Here is a 24311-nt window from a genome sequence, read left to right as displayed (position 1 = left end):
ATTCAAATGATACCTTTAAAAGCTCCAGAGCTCTGACTGCATTCAATGACAGGTTAAATAACACCATACAAAAAAATCTATAAGGTATTTTTTAGTTTTATTAAATAGTTATGTGATAAGCAGGACACTCTAAGACAAAGTTTATTTTAGAGTTCCACAGAGTGGTAATGATTCTGCTAGATTTATGTTTCAACAATATGTTTGTCTTTTTGGCAAAGAAGTAACAATGATGTCTCACTCTCCCCACTAACAATTAAGTCTCACTCTCCCTACTAACAATGTCTCACTCTCCCCACTAACAATAATGTCTCACTCTCCCTACTAACAATGATGTCTCACTCTCCCCACTAACAATAATGTCTCACTCTCCCTACTAAAAATGATGTCTCACTCTCCCCACTAACAATTATTTCACTCTCCCCACTAACAATTAAGTCTCACTCTCCCCACTAACAATAATGTCTCACTCTCCCTACTAACAATTATGTCTCACTCTCCCCACTAACAACAATGTCTCACTCTACTAACAATGATGTTTCACTCTCCCCACTAACAATAATGTCTCACTCTCCCCACTAACAATGATGTCTCACTCTCCCCACTAACAAATGTCTCACTCTCCCCACTAATAATGATGTCTCACTCTCCCCACTTACAAATGTCTCACTCTCCCTACTAACAATGTCTCACTCTCCCCACTAACAATAATGTCTCACTTTCCCTACTAACAATGATGTCTCATTCTCCCCACTAACAATAATGTCTCACTCTCCCCACTAGCAATGATGTCTCACTCTCCCCTCTAACAATGATGTCTAACTCTCCCCACTAACAATAATGTCTCACTCTCCCCACTAACAATGATGTCTCACCCTCCCCACTAACAATAATGTCTCACTCTCCCCACTAACAATGATGTCTCACTCTCCCTACTAACAATGTCTCACTCTCCCCACTAACAATAATGTCTCACTCTCCCTACTAACAATGATGTTTCACTCTCCCCACTAACAATAATGTCTCACTCTCCCCACTAACAATGATGTCTCACTCTCCCAACTAACAATTGTCTCACTCTCCCCACTAACAATGTCTCACTCTCCCCACTAACAATAATGTCTCACTCTCCCCACTAACAAATTTCTCACTCTCCCCACTAATAATGATGTCTCACTCTCCCCACTAACAATAATGTCTCACTCTCCCCACTAACAATCATGTCTCACTCTCCCCACTAACAATCATGTCTCACTCTCCCCACTAACAATAATGTCTCACTCTCCCCACTAACAATCATGTCTCACTCCCTCCACTAACAATTGTCTCAGTAACCCTACTAACAATTATATTATGTCTCACTCTCCCTACTAACAATTATGTCTCACTCTTCTCCCTTACTAACATCAGTGTCAGGACTGGGTGTTACAGACGATGAATGTTATGAGGCAACCCTGTGACTATACCAGCTATATATATATATAGCATAAGGCGGTGAATGGTGGTGAATTTACTTATAAACAAGATCAAAGATGGTAAAAGATGATAATGTTACTTCTGTTGTAAACATAGAACTTCTTTTTAATGACCAATATAAATTGAGTGATTCCTACCTGTCGTCCTGAGAGTTATCTGCCTTGACTAACTTCTCCTTATTGATGCCGACTCTCTCCAGGTCATGTGTTAATCTGTCCATCTCATTCTTCATTTGTTGGCTCTTTACTTTCTCATTCACCAGGTCCTAGGTAACAAACAAATGACAGACTGACAGAATAAATAAAATCAATGGAGAAAAAAATATCACTGGATACATGATTGAGAATTAAATATGCTCATCAGAGAATGAGAATTAATTAAATATGCATAGTCAGAGAATGATAATTAAATATGTCAGTCAGAGAATGAGAATCAAATACACACGTTAGAAAATGGGAATTAAATATGCACGTCATAAAAATGGGAATTAAATATGCACGTCAGAGAATTAGAATAAAATATGCTCGCGATCATCAGATAATGAGATTTAGATATGCTCGTCAAGAGAATGAGAATTAAATATGCTCGTCAAGAGAATGAGTATTAAATATGCTTGTCAGAGAATGAGAACTGAATATGCTTGTCAGAGAATGAGAATTAAATATGTTAGTCAGATAATGCGAATTGAATATGCACGTCAAGAGAATGAGAATCAAATATGCTCGTCAAGAGAATGAGAATTAAATATGCCCATCAGAGAATGAGAATTAAATATGCTTGTAATGATCATGATCAGTCAATGAGATTAAAATATGCATGTCAGAGAATGAGAATCAAATATGCATACCCTTAAAATGTAGCCCAGGAGAATGCTTTGCCATAAAATATTTAGTGTATAGCTTATGATATGAATTACTGTATACAGAAAGAAATCATAAGCTTAAAAGCTTCCAATTCACAATTTTTGGTATTTGGACACAGGGACATAACTCTAGATTGTATGCAGCAGGGAAGGTGACCAAATCCCAATAATTTCTAATCCCATAAAAAAGGTAGGTGAAGACATGAGACAAAGTTAAGTAACACACTGAACAAAAAAACTCAGTAAAAATTACTTCAGCACTTCTTTATCCAATACATGGGAATCAGAATTCATACTTCAGCACTCCCCTATTTCCCAATACATGGGAATCCAAATTCATATTTCAGCACTTCCCTATTTCCCAATGTATGGGAATCCAATTTCATACTTCATCACTCCCCTATTTCCAACTCAAGGGAATCCAAATTCAAACTTTGGCAGTTGTTGGTGGATTAATTAAGTAAATGAAAAATGTCCTCAACAACATGACACATAGGGCGACACACATTTTGACCTAAGAATGAGTGTACATACTACAGGAGGTACGTACCACTTGGCAACTTATAAAAGTTATATAAGGAATGTATGGACAATATGTAAATATCAAGCTCCCTAAAATTTTGTTTTATAATGATTTAAATGAGATCTATAGTGTTTACAAAACAACACTCTTGGAAAAAAAGTCTGCTTCTCATATAACCCACGACTATAAACCAGGATCGAGAGAGAGAGACACACACTTACCTCATGGAGAGCTGCCAGCTTGCGTTTGGTGATATTGGCTTGTTGTTGTAATTCTTTGTTCTCTTTCTCATTTTCTTTGATATTTGATATTGTGTCTTTCTGTCTGTCTATCTGTTGTTTTAAGTTACGATTTGTCCGTTCTAATGCACTGTGTTTAGAAGTCAACTCATCCAGTTCTGAATCCTTCCACTCAATAGACTGTTTTAATCGATTTTTCTCTTTTGTTAACACAGATTTTTCTTTGGCAAGTCTCGACACTTCAGTATCCATTTCTACATTTGCTTTCTCCAACTCTTGGAGGCGTTTTGTCGACACTTTTAAAGTTTCCACACTTTTTTGCAATTTTTCGTTTTCTATTTCCATGTCTGTGTTGTCGCGCTCCAGCTGCTGTAAGCGTTTGGTTGTCATTTCTAGCGATTTCTGAAGCCGCTGGTTTTCATTGTCCAAGTCCAGCAAATCCAGCTCCATTTGTTCGTGCTTCACTTGGTGACTACGTTGTACTTCTATTGTTTTACGGAGCTGCTGAATTTCACGCTTCAGTGAGTCTTTATCATTTTCTACCTCAACAAGTTTTGAAGAAGAATTCCGAAGAGAATCTAAACTCCTCTGGAGTTTTTGATTTTCTACATTTAAATTAATGTGTTCTTTTTCCAGCTGGTCCATTTTTTGTAAAGCACTTTGAAGGGACTCAACGTTTTTCTTAAGTTTTCTATTTTCCACTTCTAGATCAGAATTTTCCTGTTCAATTTCCTCATATTTATCACAAGTTAGCTGTAATGTTGCCACAGTTTTATGTAAATCTAGATTTTCTTTTTCCAGATTTGCACTTTCTGTTTCCAATTCAGATAACTTATCTGAGCTCTGCTTTATCTTATTGTAAGATTTTTGTAATTGCCTGTTTTCAAATTCCATTTTGGATAACACTTGGTTTTTTGCTGTCACTGTTTCATGCATACGCTTATTTTCTCGCTCGAGATCTTTGAGCTTTGCGTCGTTTGTCTGTTCACTTCGCGCACGAACAGTCTCCACTGTATTAGTCAGGTGATCATTCTCGCGTTCCAACTCACGAACCTGTCTATCAGCACTTTCCTTGACTGTTTCTAAAGTCTGTGATAATTGTTCTTTTTCATGATGGAACTGGTCAAGTTTTTGTTCGAGTTCGATGTGTGTCTGTGACATTTCTCGACTCGACTCCTGAAGTTTCTCGACTTTTTTGGCCAGTCGTTGATTCTCCTTTTCGAGTTCCAAAGTCAGTGTTGTATTTTCTATGAGAGCACTTTCTCTGGCCTCCTCGAGTTTCTGCTGTAAACGCTGATTCTCCAACTCCAGTCTCAGAATCTTAGCGTTGGTTGTTTCATTCAGCTGGTTGGACAGTGATCCTCCCATACCTACAAAAAACCGAAGTAAAACATTAAACAACATGAAGAATCCCAGGATTAACTTACACTCCATAGACTCAATTATCTTATCCTCAACTAAAATTAAAGTATTATTCTCGATCAACAGAGGCTCTGAAGTTCTTTTTAATGTAGATAAGAGGTAATATAGACACAACAATTATCAGGAACATCAAAATTATTTCATCTTTTATATTTTGTTTCTTAAAAAAAAATACTCCTACTTGATTTGCATCTTTTTTGTTACATCTTTTCCGGAAGTTGGATTAGTTTTTTTTGAAAAAAAATAATTTGAATTAAGAGATGTATGATAATCATTATTGATATCTGTGTCTGTGTATACTACTGAAGTCCTAACCTGCTATCCTAAGACGAGCTGACTCTAATTAAGAGATATACTATTATATGTGTCTGTATACTACTGAAGTCCTAACCTGCTATCCTAAGACGAGCTGACTCTAATTCCTTCTCAATATTAGTACTCTCGTTCATGTTCGTCTTTTTCTCAAACTGCAGGTTTGCATTTTCCTCCGTGAGAATCTGTATCTTCTGTCGATCGGTATCTCGTTCCTGTAACCAGAACACAACAATTATCCTCAGTTAACCTCTGCCACTGTGTTTAATTATTTTTTGACACTTGTTTATCAAGATTATTCAGAGTTTGAGTTTTTATTAAAAGAATGACAACAGAAGTGGAAAATTACAGCACCAAGATCAGAAACAAATATGTAACTGAACTCAAGATGAACCAGTCTGATTGGCAGTTAATCGAGGACCTATCAACCATATCTATACTCGGACACTATGATGGAAAGCAATTTCCTGGAACTTGAATACTCCCTTTCCTGACAAATCTACCCCTTGGTTGGACACAGGATTATTGCGATGACTGTGTTATCAGATGTCATGGATGATCTGGGCTGATAATTAAACCTTTGCCTATGTGACTCACCTTAGCCAGTTCCTCCACCTGCTGTCTGTACCGTCCGAGCTCGTTTTCCAGTGCTATGACGGTCTCCACACGTTTATGACAGCTGTCGAGTTGTTCCTGGAGCATGTTCTTAGTTTCTATCAGGATAGCATTGTCCTCTCTTAGTTCCTGTAGCCGTCAAATGGAACCATCAACACAATTATCATATGGTTCTATACATATCAAACTGCAATGGTTTACATTTCAGATAGAAAGGAAATAATTTGGAAATAATTTTTCATCAGATGAAATATCTTAAATTACAGTGTTAAAATAAATCTGCAAAATAGCAATCTGTATGAATTATGTTATTTGAAAAAAAAATTTTTAGGTTCAATAAATTTTATTTTTCAAAACTAAAACAGATACACAATTCTGCAAAAGAGCAATCTGTCAGAATTATGTTATATAAAACTTACTGAATAGTCTTTTTATTTCATGATATTTAAAATCTGAATTACCTTTTCTGCTAAGTGGAAGCGAGATCATAATATATGTAAACATGCAGTATGCTACAAGAACATCTCTAAAGGTTCACAATAACTCTAATCTCCCTCATTTACAAAGAATGATCGTACAAACTTACATCTACTCGGGACTTGTAGAACTCCAGTTCATTTAATTTCTCCTTCATCTTTGTGATTTCAGTCTCATAGCTTTTCACTTTACCAAACTGTAACAAACAAAATTTAGAGTTATTTCCCTTGAGTCACAAATACATGTAATACAGGACAAATGCTGCCTGAATCATATGCTTTACTGTCTCACACGAACTACCACTTCTCAGTTTTCACTACACTTGTTCAATTTTGATTCACTAATGTCATGTTTTCTTGTGTGAATTTTGATTCTTTTTCACACTTATTCAAGATATGTTAAATGTGGTAATGATTTTTGTCCAGATTAATCCAGCAGTTTATCTCATTCCTTGTATTACACCCAGAATGTCAATAATCATCATAACAATATCCAGATAATTCCATTGTAATTGTGTCAAACCAACCTTTTCTCGGAGGATGTCCAGTTCGTCCCGGAGTGACCGCGCTGACCGGGCGTCCTGGATCAGTTCTACATTCTGTCAATATTAATTAATAGGCAAATTAGCAAAAAATGAAATACAGATGTTGTAATTTATCATTTATAATTTGGAAATATACAAAGTGTTTGTGTTAGATATTGATGTTCATATCCAAAGGAAAACAAAGTATCACTTGGTTTTTGGTCTGTTTTTGTTTAACGTCCTATTAACAGCCAGGGTCATTTAAGGATGTGCCAGGTTTTGAAGGTGGAGGAAAGCTGGAGTACCCAGAGAAAAACCACCGGCCTACTGTCAGTACCTGGCAACTGCCCCACGTAGGTTTCGAACTCGCAACCCAGAGGTGGAGGGCTAGTGATAAAGAGTCGGGACACCTTAACCACTCGGCCACCGCGGCCCCCTCAAAGTATCACATACAACCAAATCAACATAATATCTGGTACCATGTCACACCAACCTACCACCAACAAGGTGTTAGATCAGCAATAGAAAGCTGTACTCAGATGATTGTTTTAACATTATCATCACAAGTAAACACAGATAAATCTGTGGACCATTTCGTGCCTCACCTCGTTACGAAGTTTGGTGACGATGATCTTGTTCTCCTCCTGGTCGTCCTTCAGGTCGGTGATGAGCTCCTGTTTATCCTCCCTTTAATGCATGATCAAAAAAATTTTACACAATTATTTCTATTTGGTCCGAAAACTTGTTGTAACATGAAATATCTGGATTTTGTGTGGAACATGAGAATTACATGGAAGGTTAGACTATTTTGAGATCTAGGCCGACACCTGTGACATTATAACGGACTTAACTTAGGATTGTCCACTGTGTGACATAGGCAAGAACCTGTCACATGACACCTAATACTTACAGTTCCTGTCGTAACTTTCGTATTTTAGCCTTAGCGTCCGCCAGCTCCACTGCCGTATGATGTTTGTCGGGACTGGATGTTGGAGGTGTCACGTTGAGCTTAGGTGCCTCCTGTATCTGAGACTGATAGAAGTCACGTTCCTGAGATATCTCATTAGTCACCTGACAGAAAACAAAACAAAAATTCTTTTCATCTTTCTTCCAACTTTTGAGGATAAGTTAACTTTACCATAATAACTTTCCATATCACGTAACTTTATCCCAGCAAACAAACTTTATAAATGGACTGGATTCCAATCAGCTGATGAAACTAGGGATATTTTTTATTTGTTGCCATATATATGTGGCGGTAAGTAAACCTACCTCAACCATATCATCACGCTCCCGTAGAACTCGGGTCAAGTGATTAAACATCTTTTCCGTATATGTCTCCAGATGTTCCGTCGGCTCCATTGACAACACACACTCCGTGTCATCCGTGACCTGCAGCGATAAAGTACGAAAAATTCAATTCCATCATCATCATCAATCAGTTTTACATTATACATTTGGTATCAAAATCAATGCTTGTCTTGGACATGTGATCTGTTTACGAGACTATGAACAAAAAATTACTGTAAATATCGACATGTACAGATTACCAACACCTTGAGGTAGACTCCAGCCTGGCCATATGTATAACCAGACACTCAGCCTCAAACATCAGGGTCAGACATCCCTTGTGTAATTGAAAACAAGTCTGACCTGAGTACAGACAATAATTGAAGCCCCCTACGTAATTGAAAACAACCACAATGTTGTATTTTACTGTAAACCTCCATGAAGATGACTGAGGGAAAGTATGGAGAAGTTTGGAAAGTAATTAGTGACCCAAAATCTGATATAATAGTAACGAGAAAACTAAAGATTACCTATTCTCTACAAAGTAAACCAAAGATTACCCATTCTCTACAAAGTAAACCAAAGATTACCCATTCTCTACAAAGTTAACCAAAGATTACCCATTCTCTACAAAGTAAACCAAAGATTACCCATTCTCTACAAAGTTAACCAAAGATTACCTATTCTCTACAAAGTAAACCAAAGATTACCTATTCTCTACAAAGTAAACCAAAGATTACCTATTCTCTACAAGTAAACCAAAGATTACCTATTCTATACAAAGTAAACCAAAGATTACCCATTCTCTACAGAGTAAACCAAAGATTACCCATTCTCTACAAAGTAAACCAAAGATTACCTATTCTCTACAAAGTAAACCAAAGATTACCTTTCCTCTACAGAGTAAACCAAAGATTACCTATTCTCTACAAAGTAAACCAAAGATTACCCATTCTCTACAAAGTAAACCAAAGATGACCTATTCTCTACAAAGTAAACCAAAGATTACCCATTCTCTACAAAGTAAACCGAAGATTACCTATTCTCTACAAAGTAAACCGAAGATTACCTATTCTCTACAAAGTAAACCAAAGATTACCTATTCTCTACAATGTAAACCAAAGATTACCTATTCTCTACAAAGTAAACTAAAGATTTCCCATTCTCTACAAAGTAAACTAAAGATTACCTATTCTCTACAAAGTTAACCGAAGATTACCTAATTTGTAAGTTTTGCATATTCATTGGCGGCATTTCAAGGGTCATATCCTTACACTATTTTGAAAAGAACACATGTTGACACAAAACAGGTCAATTCATTCTCAGAATAGCTTTCCTATTGTGGTAGAAACAGTTCACACAAATTTGCAGTTGCTGTTTGTTTTATTTCTTTCCCTTTCGTTAGTTTTTTTTCCAAGTAACAAAAAAAATTCGCTGAAGCTCATGTTTTTGTAACTTTTGAAAATTACTTACTCAAGTGAAAGAAATCCCATATACAACAACCACTCATTGTGTAACCTCTATTTATTCACCTGTAGATTTAGTCACCACGATATATAATCATCATTTATTCACCTGTAGATTTAGTCACCACGATATATAATTATCATTTATTCACCTGTAGATTTAGTCACCTTGATATATAATCATCATTTATTCACCTGTAGATTTAGTCACCACGATATATAATTATCATTTATTCACCTGTAGATTTAGTCACCACGATATATAATTATCATTTATTCACCTGTAGATTTAGTCGCCACGATATATAATTATCATTTATTCACCTGTAGATTTAGTCGCCACGATATATAATTATCATTTATTCACCTGTAGATTTAGTCGCCACGATATATAATTATCATTTATTCACCTGTAGATTTAGTCACCACGATATATAATCATCATTTATTCACCTGTAGATTTAGTTATAATTCTTATTTACCTCCTTGATGTGTTCCACGATGACATGTTGGACATCGACATCGAGGCGTTTGATACCATCAATGAATTCTTCCTTACGCTCACACTGGACGGCACAGCCAAGAATCAGGAGAATGGCCTTCTTCAGCTCCTGGAAACTGGTATCTGTAATACATAACAATACATCTCATCATTTACCACTGAACATTAACGTTACATATCTAAACATCCTATATATATCTCATTATTTACCACTGGACATTACATCTAAACATCCTATATACATCTCATCATTTACCACTGGACATTACATCTAAACATCCTATATACATCTCATCATTTACCACTGGACATTAACGTTACATATCTAAACATCCTATATACATCTCATCATTTACCACTGGACATTACATCTAAACATCCTATATACATCTCATCATTTACCACTGGACATTACATCTAAACATCCTATATACATCTCATTATTTACCACTGGACATTACATCTAAACATCCTATATACATCTCATCATTTACCACTGGACATTAACGTTACATATCTAAACATCCTATATACATCTCATCATTTACCACTGGACATTACATCTAAACATCCTATATACATCTCATCATTTACCACTGGACATTACATCTAAACATCCTATATACATCTCATTATTTACCACTGGACATTACATCTAAACATCCTCTATACATCTCATTATTTACCACTGAACATTAACGTTACATATCTAAACATCCTATATACATGTCATCATTTACCACTGGACATTAACGTTACATATCTAAACATCCTATATACATCTCATCATTTACCACTGGACATTACATCTAAACATCCTATATACATGTCATCATTTACCACTGGACATTACATCTAAACATCCTCTATACATCTCATTATTTACCACTGAACATTAACGTTACATATCTAAACATCCTATATACATGTCATCATTTACCACTGGACATTAACGTTACATATCTAAACATCCTATATACATCTCATCATTTACCACTGAACATTACATCTAAACATCCTATATACATGTCATCATATACCACTGGACATTAACGTTACATATCTAAACATCCTATATACATCTCATCATTTACCACTGAACATTACATCTAAACATCCTATATACATCTCATCATTTACCACTGAACATTACATCTAAACATCCTATATACATCTCATCATTTACCACTGGACATTACATCTAAACATCCTATATACATCTCATCATTTACCACTGGACATTACATCTAAACATCCTCTATACATCTCATTATTTACCACTGAACATTAACGTTACATATCTAAACATCCTATATACATGTCATCATTTACCACTGGACATTAACGTTACATATCTAAACATCCTATATACATCTCATCATTTACCACTGAACATTACATCTAAACATCCTATATACATGTCATCATTTACCACTGGACATTAACGTTACATATCTAAACATCCTATATACATGTCATCATTTACCACTGGACATTACATCTAAACATCCTATATACATCTCATCATTTACCACTGGACATTACATCTAAACATCCTATATACATCTCATCATTTACCACTGGACATTACATCTAAACATCCTATATACATCTCATTATTTACCACTGGACATTACATCTAAACATCCTCTATACATCTCATTATTTTCCACTGAACATTAACGTTACATATCTAAACATCCTATATACATCTCATTATTTACCACTGGACATTCTCTGTTTTTCAACAATTTGCGTAAACACCTTTAATATTTCACTCACGATTTATACCAAACAAACATTTAATTTTATCAAATTTGGAAAAAAAATTTTTTAAGTCTTCCAAAGGATAAAACATTTAGACAAATAAATTAGGTTTGGTTTTATTTGTTTAACATCCTATTATATATATAATTAACAGCTAAGGTCATTTAAGGACAGCCTCCCGTGCGTTCGATATGCATGCGTGTGGCGAGTACGTATGTGTGTTTTGGGAGGCTGCGGTATGTTTAATTTGTGTTAAGTCTCCTTGTGATAGGCCGGAACTTTTTTCCGATTTATAGTGCTACCTCACTGAAGCATACTGCCAAAGACACCAAGCAGGACACCCCACCCAGTCACATTATACTGACAACGGGCGAACCAGTTGTCCCACTCCTAATATGCTGAGCGCTAAGTAGGAGTAGCAACTACCATTTTTAAAGACTCTGGTATGTCTCGGCTAGGGGACAGAACCCAAAGCCTTCCTCACAGGGGCGAACGCTCAACTAAAGGCCAAAAGTGAGGCAGTGCCAAGGGAGACATTAGGAAGAAGAAAGTAAACAAACAGCCACAGGATATATAGTACCGTATTTGACCTAATAAGGGCGCAGGGCGCGGGTAATTGACAGTGGGGGGCGCCCTTATTAAGATTAGTTATTCTGAAGTTTTATGAAACAGACTATACCTTATAGCAGAATACCCAAGGTTGTGGAAACAGTAAATTATTAAGTCATAAAAATATTTCAGATGAAGATATCTAATCATTATCATATATTAAGCTTAAACATCACTTGAATACTCCTGTAAACTTGTAAACCATGCCAGCTGATCTTTAGACCAGAGAACGTGTGTTCCACCATTTATGTTCAAATGGAACTCTTTTGTGTTCTATTTATAGAAACAGGTGATTTCCCAGATCATATCAGACATCGTTTTCTTTGACCTAATAATTGATTTACAATGTCTTTTGCTAGCTTTGTGTTCTGAACAAAAGTTATTTATCCACAAGAATGAAGTCTTTACTTGACCTTCAAATAAAGATGGTAAGTTATTATTTGTATGTGTGTTTAGTTTTGGCTGCTCTTTGCACTGACATGTCATCTGTAGCCTGTAGGAATACACAAAATGTGGTGAAAACATGTGTTCCAGTTACTTAATTTGCTGAAGAAAATTGAACACATAAAGCAGCAAAATATTTCACATGAATTATTACTTTTTAACACCATTTTAACACTCAGTCAAAGATTTATTTCCTTGAAAAAAAGGTAGGGGCGCCCTTATTAGGGCAGGCGTCCTTATTAGGTCAAATACGGTATGTCTCAAGTCAGTGTGACATCAGATTTCACACCATTTAAGTTAAATTCTAAAATCCTGAAGATAGACAAGCTTGTGTTGTTAGCCTATCAACTCAAACAGGAGATTAACTAAAATCCCACATTAATAAAGGAATTATTGAGAAGATAATTGGACTAATTTTCACATTCCTCTCTTTCAAACACAACACAATAATATCTTTAATTCAAAATTATGCATTTTTCTGCTGTTTAAGTGAAATACTTCGTGCGTGGAGTTAAATATCCGAGTGAGATGAAGTGGAGATTACACAATGAACATTTAATCACACAAAGTCCTGTTTTTTTTTTTACTAATCATTGATCTTTTCTATTCACATGTTCAGGTACTAACTGTGTATACTGAAATCCTAACTAGGATAAATTAGTGTCATGTAATATTGGGGATATAAATCACTATAATAGACTGATATCCATTCCCTAAAAACCATGGATTATCAAATCATTTATAGTTATATATGCCAAGATCATCCATGGGAGCGATATTCTTCTCAAAATTTAACAAAAAAAAAACAAAAAAAAATACACTACTATCAAACTTTTATAACCTCCTGTTAAACACATATACATACATTAACTTTACAAGTGTTTGACTTAAAACAATTCTATAATCTATATAGAGATAGATTCTATAACTGTATCTCTAAAATTTCTATTTGAAACTGTTAATATACCCCAGTATACAAAATGTTCAACTATCTAAACGCTGTCAATCTCTACCACAAGCTATGAGTAACATAGCCACATTTTACATTTTAAACTATATATGTGAATGTACCAATACATTTGTTTATGTATTTCATTTGTTAGATGTACATGTTTCATTATATGGCCCTAATGACCTTGACACTGTCGATGGGTTGTTAAGTATGTAATAACTAAATGAATAAAACAAATTTAATTAAACTGTTTTAACAATTAAGGTACAAATGTATTATATACACTCAAATACTTATTTGGAATTGGCAACATATCAATATCACTATCACAGCTGAGCAGACGACACCTGCAGAGAAGAGTAAGATCCTGGTTGAGTTGGTTGCCAGTAAGGGATTGATATCCCCCATCAGACATCCCAATAGACCCCAGTTTGACTTTTAAATTCCTTCCATTTCTACACCAATATGCTAATAATGCTCTGTAATAGGCCCAACACCTGGGCTGAAGCGTACCTGGTTTACAAATAATTGCTTGCTCAGTCGTTTGTGGTTTGTGAATATGAAAATAAAAAGCCTCTGACATAAAAAGCACAATCATATATATGTGTATATTGTACTTGTAGAATTCCTTCAGAACAGTTTGGTACCAAGCGATATCGCAAGAGACAATGAGAAATAGTGTATAAAGCTTGCTCTCAGAGAAGTCTATATATCTGGAATGTTAGATCTGACTTGGCACCGATTATAATGATCCAGATTTATCCCCCGCTTTCTATTTATTACACAGCATCTAATAATGGTCTAATATCCAGTGTGGGTCTTGTTACTTTTATCTGACATGGTATAATATCCAGTGTTTGTCATGTTACATTTGTCTGACATGGTATAATATCAGTGTGTGTCGTTTAACATTTGTCTGACATGGTATAATATCCAGTGTTTGTCGTTTAACATTTGTCTTACGTGGTATAATATCCAGTGTTTGTCGTTTAACATTTATCTTACATGGTATAATATCCAGTTTTTGTCGTTTAACATTTGTCTGACATGGTATAATATCCAGTTTTTGTCGTTTAACATTTGTCTGACATGGTATAATATCCAGTGTTTGTCGTTTAACATTTGTCTGACATGGTATAATATCCAGTGTTTGTCGTTTAACATTTATCTTACATGGTATAATATCCAGTGTTTGTCGTTTAACATTTGTCTGACATGGTATAATATCCAGTGTTTGTCGTTTAACATTTGTCTGACATGGTATAATATCCAGTGTTTGTCGTTTACCATTTGTCTTACATGGTATAATATCCAGTGTGTGTCGTTTAACATTTGTCTGACATGGTATAATATCCAGTGTGTGTCGTTTAACATTTGTCTGACATGGTATAATATCCAGTGTTTGTCGTTTAACTTTTATCTTACATGGTATAATATCCAGTGTTTGTCGTTTAACATTTGTCTGACATGGTATAATATCCAGTGTTTGTCGTTTAACATTTATCTTATATTAATAACATGGTATAATATCCAGTGTTTGTCGTTTAACATTTGTCTGACATGGTATAATATCCAGTGTGTGTCGTTTAACATTTGTCTGACATGGTATAATATCCAGTGTGTGTCGTTTAACATTTGTCTGACATGGTATAATATCCAGTGTTTGTCGTTTAACATTTATCTTACATGGTATAATATCCAGTGTTTGTCGTTTAACATTTGTCTGACATGGTATAATATCCAGTGTTTGTCGTTTAACATTTATCTTATATTAATAACATGGTATAATATCCAGTGTTTGTCGTTTAACATTTGTCTGACATGGTATAATATCCAGTGTGTGTCGTTTAACATTTATCTTACGTGGTATAATATCCAGTGTTTGTCGTTTAACATTTGTCTGACATGGTATAATATCCAGTGTTTGTCGTTTACCATTTGTCTTACATGGTATAATATCCAGTGTGTGTCGTTTAACATTTGTCTGACATGGTATAATATCCAGTGTGTGTCGTTTAACATTTGTCTGACATGGTCTAATATCCAGTGTGTGTCGTTTGTCTTACATGTACCCAAGTGACTAAGAGGTACTACACCTTATATACAGAGATGGTACGATACCATATCTGGTGGGTTTGTTGACAAACAAGTCCGAATAAATACAGGAACAAACACAAACACCTCATTGAAGTGGGTCGTACTCTGATAACTTCCCATGTCCCTGTGTACATATCATGTGATTACCTTCCTTGGCATACAACACACCTTCATTGATTAACCTTTATCTGTGTATAATAAACCACCATCTACATGGCTGCATACACCTATTACTCAACTTGTTTTATTCTAATACATCTTTGTAGAATGCTTTAAACTGTGCTATTTAACATTTTGTGTCTGATTGGCTACTAATGTCTCCATTACCTCTAACTGACACCAAGTGATTTACAGTTTTCTTGGTGTCTACCAAAGCTGATAACGAGTGACTTGGTTTTCTGTGTGCCTAGAAATACGGCTGACATCCAGTGACTTAGTTTTCTGTGTGCCTAGAAATACGGCTGACATCTAGTGACTTAGTTTTCTGTGTGCCTAGAAATGCGGCTGACATCCAGTGACTTAGTTTTCTGTGTGACTAGAAATGCGGCTTACATCTAGTGACTTAGTTTTCTGTGTGCCTAGAAATGCGGCTTACATCAAGTGACTTAGTTTTCTGTGTGCCTAGAAATGCGGCTGACATTAGGTGACTTAGTTTCTGTGTGCCTAGAAATGCGGCTGACATTGGTTGACTAACAGTTTTCTGATTGTCTACAAATGAGGTGACATCGAGTGACTTACCATTTTCTGGGTGTCGACAGATGAGGCTGATATTAGGTGACCTACCGTTTTCTGGGTGTCGACAGATGAGGCTGATATTAGGTGACTTACCGTTTTCTGGGTGTCGACAGATGAGGTTGATATTAGGTGACTTACCGTTTTCTGGGTGTCGACAGATGAGGTTGATGTTTGGTGACTTACCGTTTTCTGGGTGTCGACAGATGAGGTTGATGTTAGGTGACTTACCGTTTTCTGGGTGTCGACAGATGAGGCTGATATTAGGTGACTTACCGTTTTCTGGGTGTCGACAGATGAGGTTAATATTAGGTGACTTACCGTTTTCTGGGTGTTGACAGATGAGGTTGATGTTTGGTGACTTACCGTTTTCTGGGTGTTGACAGATGAGGTTGATGTTAGGTGACTTACCGTTTTCTGGGTGTCGACAGATGAGGTTGATGTTTGGTGGCTTCAATATCAGTAACTGTTGTAACACTTCCTAAAACATAAAGAAAAAATAATTTAAAGACTGCTTTCATAACACTGACTAAAACAACAATGTCTCAATTAAGTGTGATAAAAAACACTGGTGTACATGCATGTATCAGCCATAATTTCTACTTCCAGTGAGTGAAATATTATAATGGGATTATATTTTTAAGTTAACATGGGGAAAAAATCATTTGGGTAGTTGTTATGAATATGACATAAATTTATGTTACAATAATGATTGTAGAAATGATCCTGTATATAAGGTATGTGGGATCACACTGAGTACTGGACATGGCCCTTTAATAAAGTATGACGTCCAGAGTTTATACAAACCAACACATCCAGCTGTAGGTTACATGTGAAATGTAACTATTACACTTCTGAAATAACATTTTCAAACCAAATAATTATTTACTACACGTACAAATATATATAGAAAGCTCTTGACCTTTCGTTCAAGTTTACTGTTTGAGACTCAGGTTTCCTGACTAAAACAAACTTGAATATAACACCTTGAGGCTACCAAAAATCAAACGTAATGACTTTGGTCATTTTCCCCTGGTTCTTACATTCACTGTGTCGCTGATCTTTTAAGTTAAAGATTAAATAATGTTCGTTTATACTTTCAAAGCAAAAGGCACTTGACCATTACACGGAAAACCTGATCAAAATCACGGTCGATTCAGTGAGACAAAGTGACCAGTTTGTGGACGTTAATTGGATCAGCGTAAGTCAGACAATATCACTGGTCCGGTAAGAGGATTATCCCCCTTTGTGGAACTACTAACAAGCGGGATTAAGGAGAGCTTCTTACACAGTGTTAAATATTTGTTTATCGGTGTGGCTGTACAGGAATGTACAGTTTATATGTGAGATTTACATAATGAGTACAAACTACCCTACCAGGCATTCAGTTTCTCACAAAAACACAAGCATTGTGTCCCCAGATAATTCCCCTTCCCTTGTTACTTGGAGGCAGGGCGGTCAGACAAACTGACCGTTGTTTTGATTGACTGACCCGGATACAACCAAAGCACCACATTATCATGATCCAATGCCCACTACCGCACCTTTGACGCAAACAGTTTAGTCATTAAAAAAACGGAAATTTCAAATCCATTCACGTTCACATAAGTTAGATATATAGATTTAAATGTACATATGTATATTGAAATGTTACCCCGGTAGACTGTAGACTGGTTAAGTTGAAGAAACTCAACCACAATAACAGAGAAAAAAATCCTCTGATACATCATATAGGTAATTTGTTCTTTTTATTGGGCCCTTGGGCCAGTCCAGACAGGTACCTTGTATTACGCATTTCGAGAAGTCTTTTTCAAATCTCGCATCGTTTCATTCTGATCGATAAAATCACTGTAACGGCCGGGAGGAACGGACAATACGGAAAGAAATGAAAACAGATAACATTGAAATCAGGCTGATAATGTATACTGTTACTTTTAATAAAGTCAGGCCCCGAGTCCATTTGGGGCCACAAATATATAATATATAAGGTTGTAACATAAGAGTTATAAGGTCAAAAGGTGGATTATGGTCTTAACAAGTTCTTGACCAGTCCATCATGGAAATGATAGAGTTAGATTTAATCAGTTTTACAACAATCATCAAACATGTTTTATCAACTGTTGTTGTTGTCGACTGAGATATAAGTATTTAGCCTTATATCTGTGGTCAGACAGGTGGTATCCTATATATATATCATACAAATAACCTAGGGAATTGTACCCTAAAGGTGGGGGTATTACCACCATCACACCACATCACCACTATTTCAGTACCTATAATCATTTAAATCGCTACTAGTCCTGAACGCCTGAATGGAATTTGATGAAATTTGGTCTGGAGCATTATTGCGCAAAGGAAATCTAATGTTGTATATATAGAGGGTGTGGCCCCCTGAGGCAGAAGGGGGCCACACCTTAGGGGAAATTGAGGTAAATCCTTTAAATCCCTACTAGTCTTGAACATTTTTGTGAAATTTTGTCTTGAGCATTAATTTACAGGGTAAAGAAAATCTAATGTTGTATAATTAATATATATATAAGTGGAGAATGTGACCCTGTTGGGGTTGGACAAAGGCTAGGGGGCTCAATAGGGGAATATAGCAAAAAAAAATGTTTTTAGAAATCTTTTTCTTTTTCGAGAATAACAGGATTTGGTCCACTTGTAGTTTGAACCATTGTTGGAAGAGGCAGTTCAAAAGTAGGAAAATATTTGAAATACCTTGTATATCTGAAATTAGTTTATTTTGCGGAATTAGCAAGGTGAGCAATGCAGGCCATCTGGGCCTCTTGTCATATGTGTACTGTGATAATATTGGTTTTTATTCATCTATTTTGAAGAATTTTTGGAATGAAAAGCCCAACAAATCTGACCAAATCTTTGTGAGGCAAATCTACCAACAGGTGGAGCAAGTTATCAGGAAAATCTAATTAGGAGGCGATCTGTTTACATTTTGATACACTGCCCCTTCCTGTCTGATATCCCCCAGACAGAGCTGACCGGGAAGCTATATACCTGTATAGACAGTATTGCCCTGATACTAATCAGGAGATAACACAAGTTATGCTGGATGTTCTACATACGATCTCGGGAACTTCAGTTTACACTAACAAATTACATTCCAAGGAGTGAGAAATGTCTTCTTTCCACACCAATCATTTGTTACTTTATAGGTACATTAAATAGGATGATTTAGAATTAGCACTCCCCCCCCCCCCAACACACACACACACACTCTATCACTACCCCTCCTATAGCCACCATGGACAGTGTACTTCTCAGAAAAATCCAAAATTACCCCTGGCCATGGCCATATCCAAACCCAGGGTTTTGTTTGAAGTCAAAAAGGCTCTTTTTTTTCAAGAAGCACAGTTAAAGCCACCTCATAAAACATATGATTACAAAGCTGTGTTTAGAATATTACCAGTGTAAGACCTTCGGTTAACCTGGTATATAAAACATACTCTCTATTGTTACACTACAGTTGTGTGTCTCTTTGTGTCTGTTTTGACTGACCTTCCTTTAAAGGCAATTTAACAATTTCTCACTGTATGTTCATGTTCAGTCAAGGTCAAACATGTACACCCGTCCACCATCCATCGACAATGTGACAATAGAGCTCTGCAGGGCTTCTTCTCCCCGCCTGCATGGGTGCACACATAGGGTCAAATACTGATAATACAGGCAGGGTCAGAGAAAATCAACATGCTTAAAATGCTTTAAAAATATCTTAATCTTATTTCACCCAAATCTGTCCCTATATAACAGGTAGAGTTTTCCGCTGAAGTTGACTCAGGTAAAATAATGTATCTACCAGGGATACAGACCTGGAGTAGGTACTGTGTCTCCCTGGGGTACAGACCTGGAGTAGGTACAGTACTGTGTCTCCCTGGGATTCAGACCTGGAGTAGGTACAGTACTGTGTGTCCCTGGGATACAGACCTGGAGTAGGTACGGTACTGTGTCTCCCTGGGATACAGACCTGGAGTAGGTACTGTGTCTCCCTGGGATACAGACCTGGAGTAGGTACTGTGTCTCCCTGGGATACAGACCTGGAGTAGGTACGGTACTGTGTCTCCCTGGGATACAGACCTGGAGTAGGTACTGTGTCTCCCTGGGATTCAGACCTGGAGTAGGTACGGTACTGTGTGTCCCTGGGATTCAGACCTGGAGTAGGTACTGTGTCTCCCTGGGATACAGACCTGGAGTAGGTACAGTACTGTGTCTCCCTGGGATACAGACCTGGAGTAGGTACAGTACTGTGTGTCCCTGGGATACAGACCTGGAGTAGGTACAGTACTGTGTGTCCCTGGGATACAGACCTGGAGTAGGTACGGTACTGTGTCTCCCTGGGATACAGACCTGGAGTAGGTACAGTACTGTGTCTCCCTGGGATACAGACCTGGAGTAGGTACGGTACTGTGTCTCCCTGGGATTCAGACCTGGAGTAGGTACTGTGTCTCCCTGGGATACAGACCTGGAGTAGGTACGGTACTGTGTGTCCCTGGGATTCAGACCTGGAGTAGGTACTGTGTCTCCCTGGGATTCAGACCTGGAGTAGGTACGGTACTGTGTGTCCCTGGGATTCAGACCTGGAGTAGGTTCTGTGTTTCCTTGAGATTCAGACCTATAATATTAATCAGGCCGGTGATTCCAGTGACACTCTGACCTTTTATCACCTTTTATACTGTGATTATGTCCCCTGTTATCTCTGGCTCAGAATTCTAACAACAAGTAAAAGTGTCCAGTGATTATAATCCTATATAGCCAGACAGCTTGACCAGCAAAAGGTCACCTATCAAGGTCAGAAGCTGGCCAGATTCTGATGACCACTAATATAACAGACTGGCCATTACTGATACAGCTAGTTAGAGATTGATGATGACCAGCTGACCGAACCTTATGTTAAAATCCCAAGGAGAGGCCTAGGCCCAGAAGTCATAGAGAAGGGAGGGACATGGATATTCTGACATGGCTGTAAAAAGTAAAATCATTCTGGTAATATAGTGAAACTAGCCTTGATACATGTCTGTTTTTTATGAAACAGATTTGACCTCTCTAACCTATACCCACCAGCTGTGATAATAAAAAATGTACTTTTCTTGTTTACAGTTATTATGATACATATAGTAGGTCCAGCGCTCGACCTCTCTGAAATATTTTAGCTTCCTATAATCTATGTAAGTCCAATACAGACCAACATAGAACTATACAGATCATCTCCCGAACAAAGAGCTTTGTGTTTATAATGACTGAGTATAACTAGAAGCTGTTGCTAATTGATACTTTAAACTTTAAAGACAACTCCCTGATATCCCAGTTGATTTTGTGCATATGGGACAGGAGCCTAACAGAATTTTCCCTGTGGTGAATTATAAAGAAACATGGTAGAATTTTCCCTGGAGAGCTATAATAATTACAGTGGAGGAATGAAGCCTATCATATTCTCCAATACTGCTGCCTCCCTGGGCAGGTGTACTGGGGTCATGCTTGGCCAACTATGACTCCTGTTCACTGTCCACGAGTTCCAGTCTGCTGAACACTCATGCACCCTATACTGTACTAGTGAACAGAACGATCAATAAATACTGCATGTAATGGAACAGTTGTTCAGCCTGACGATCCTGAACGAGTTCTGTACAATTTTTAAACAGTAATTTACTACTACATATATTTGAAATCTTCCACTTGACAAAACAAACATTGTGTGTACATGTTGATACAAGATTTAAAAAGGAAATTTTAAGTTTAGATAAAACAGACATGAACATATTTTATTAAGGAAAAGGCCCACAAGGCTCGTATCACCAAAATTTATTTATATGGCAGAAGTAATAATCTATGTTTAGTGAACAGGAAGTTATTAAAAAATATTGACTGATCAATGGATTTCAACAAATAAACCTAATTATGCTTTATTGAAGACCTGGAAGGAATGATTGATGTCAACATCTGTTCAATCTGCATACATTGTCCTTCAAAAGCTCTCACCAGTCTCTAGATCTCTACACACATATATGAACCAAAAGCATTAATAACAATTGGTCCAGGGTCATAATTACAGGCTATTTATATAATTAGAAGTCCATGTTGCATGGTTATTCTTGAAGAAAAAATATCTTGCAAATCAGAGGTAATGGCCATATTAAATTTTAACAGGGATCATGAATCAATTTTTCCTCAGGTCGAGGTATACGAATGTGTCTCCTCGCACAAACAACAGATGGTAGACAATAGAAATCCAGTTACACAGTAATGACTGCTGCACTTGACGGTGCAAATTCACTTTCCAGCTTCATGAACATGTGCTTCAAATAAATAATTTTGAAAAATTGATTACAAATTCTGGAACTTGATAATTTGAGCGACAGAACCTCTGGGAAGGACGTTTATTACAGCTAGCAGGTAGTCACCATGGTAACTGCACTTGTGCAGTGATGGATGATGATTGGTATTGTGATCGACAGCTGGGATTGTTTTAAACTGGCAAACAAACACACCTATTAGTCTTAGAGACTATTGTTTTAGAGATAGCTATAAAGGTAAAGTTTATAAACCTGACAAGGCATTCTATTAGTTCGCAATCTTGGAGTCAATTTTAGGCTGTATACATGTATTCCAATTCGCACATTTTTTTTGAAAATTTCTATAAAGAAGCAGGATCTAATTCAATGCTAGATATAACAATGTCAGTTCTAGATAAAAAAGGAACCATGACTTGACCATACGACTCATCTACATACAAAGAAAAAACTGGCTTGTAATTATAAATACGATCCACTCGTAACCAAATGACCAAGTTTTGTAAATGTTATTACCACATATCAAACAAAGCAGAGAATTACAAAACAGTTCATAGTCCCTGACTTCCAGGCAAATTTTGGTATAAAAAATTAACAAAGAGCCTATATATAGCTAAGTAACTATATATACAAGATACAGGTCCTAGTGACACAAGCCAAGGCCCATAACTCTGTTTATACAAGATACAGCTCCGAGTGACAAAAGCCAAGGCCCATAACTCTGTTTATGGTGGTGCCTGTAATTTGATTTTTGTATGTGTGACAATACACGTACAGTTTAACATCTCAAAGTTTTTTGTTTTTATCAAGTAGTGCATACTCCACCATTCTAAGAGGTATCAAAGTCCCCTTCTGTGGTACTAATTGGGGACAATGAATGACAACCATATTTTGTGAAACGGCCACCATGAATAAGGTCTTCAAATGAAATAACAACTATGGAGTACATGTAAGTGTACCACCCAAACAGTGGGAATAGCCAGAAATATCAGGTACGACATTCCTTATACACAAACCAAATACACATATAACAAGTCTACTGTCCAATGAACCATACAAAAACCAAATTACACCTTAAATCTCAATAATTCCTTGAGTAGTATCAATTCAACAGATTATAGCCGACGGTTTTCTATAGCGCCCTCAGCAGACCGTTATAAACTTCGGTAAGTTGTAGCGTATGTACTCAGAGGAACGTTATGTGGTGTACATACTTGTGTCATGTGCACTACTATTGAACACTGAAATAACTCCGTCAATTTAATGCTGTATAAATAAGTAAAACCTTATTTACAATCTTATAAACCTGATTGGGTAAATTCTATTGGTATTTAATTTGTAGCCACGTTTACAATGGAGTGTATATACATTCCTCAAATAACTCCCATTTACCTGTAGATTAATGCTCACTTTTAAACCCACCCTTGTTGCTCATTGGTTTATCACATATTTTAGTTTTGATTAATGGATAATTGTTAACTTACAGTGGTAAAGTCTTAAGTACGGAAATCTAGTGAATACTACTTGGTTAACTTTCCCACCAGGATAAACATAAAAACTACTTGGTTAACTTTCCCACCAGGATAAACAAAAAAACTACTTGGTTAACCTTAAGCTAGCTTCCAACCACAAAAAAAAGTCAATACAGATCCGATAACCTTCCCACAAAAAATTGTCAAAACTAATTGGTTAACCTTCCCACCAGGA

At 36.5% G+C, this 24311-nt stretch overlaps 1 protein-coding gene across 1 annotated transcript in view; it reads right to left on the bottom strand.

Annotated features, from left to right (window-relative positions):
• Window positions 1-24311, bottom strand: part of LOC117323235 (girdin-like) — a 72191-nt gene that overhangs the window by 23036 nt on the left and 24844 nt on the right. The window contains 11 exon segments of the mRNA XM_033878303.1: window positions 1611-1738; window positions 3080-4467; window positions 4911-5046; window positions 5429-5575; window positions 6033-6119; window positions 6450-6521; window positions 7052-7133; window positions 7357-7517; window positions 7719-7838; window positions 9685-9827; window positions 16717-16786. Coding sequence (XP_033734194.1) covers window positions 1611-1738; window positions 3080-4467; window positions 4911-5046; window positions 5429-5575; window positions 6033-6119; window positions 6450-6521; window positions 7052-7133; window positions 7357-7517; window positions 7719-7838; window positions 9685-9827; window positions 16717-16786 — 2534 coding nt within the window.

This window comes from Pecten maximus, chromosome 3 (genome assembly GCF_902652985.1).
Source record: "Pecten maximus chromosome 3, xPecMax1.1, whole genome shotgun sequence".
NCBI lineage: Eukaryota > Metazoa > Mollusca > Bivalvia > Pectinida > Pectinidae > Pecten > Pecten maximus.
The sequence above is the reverse complement of the archived record's forward strand: the minus strand, read 5'-3'. Positions and strand labels throughout refer to the sequence as shown.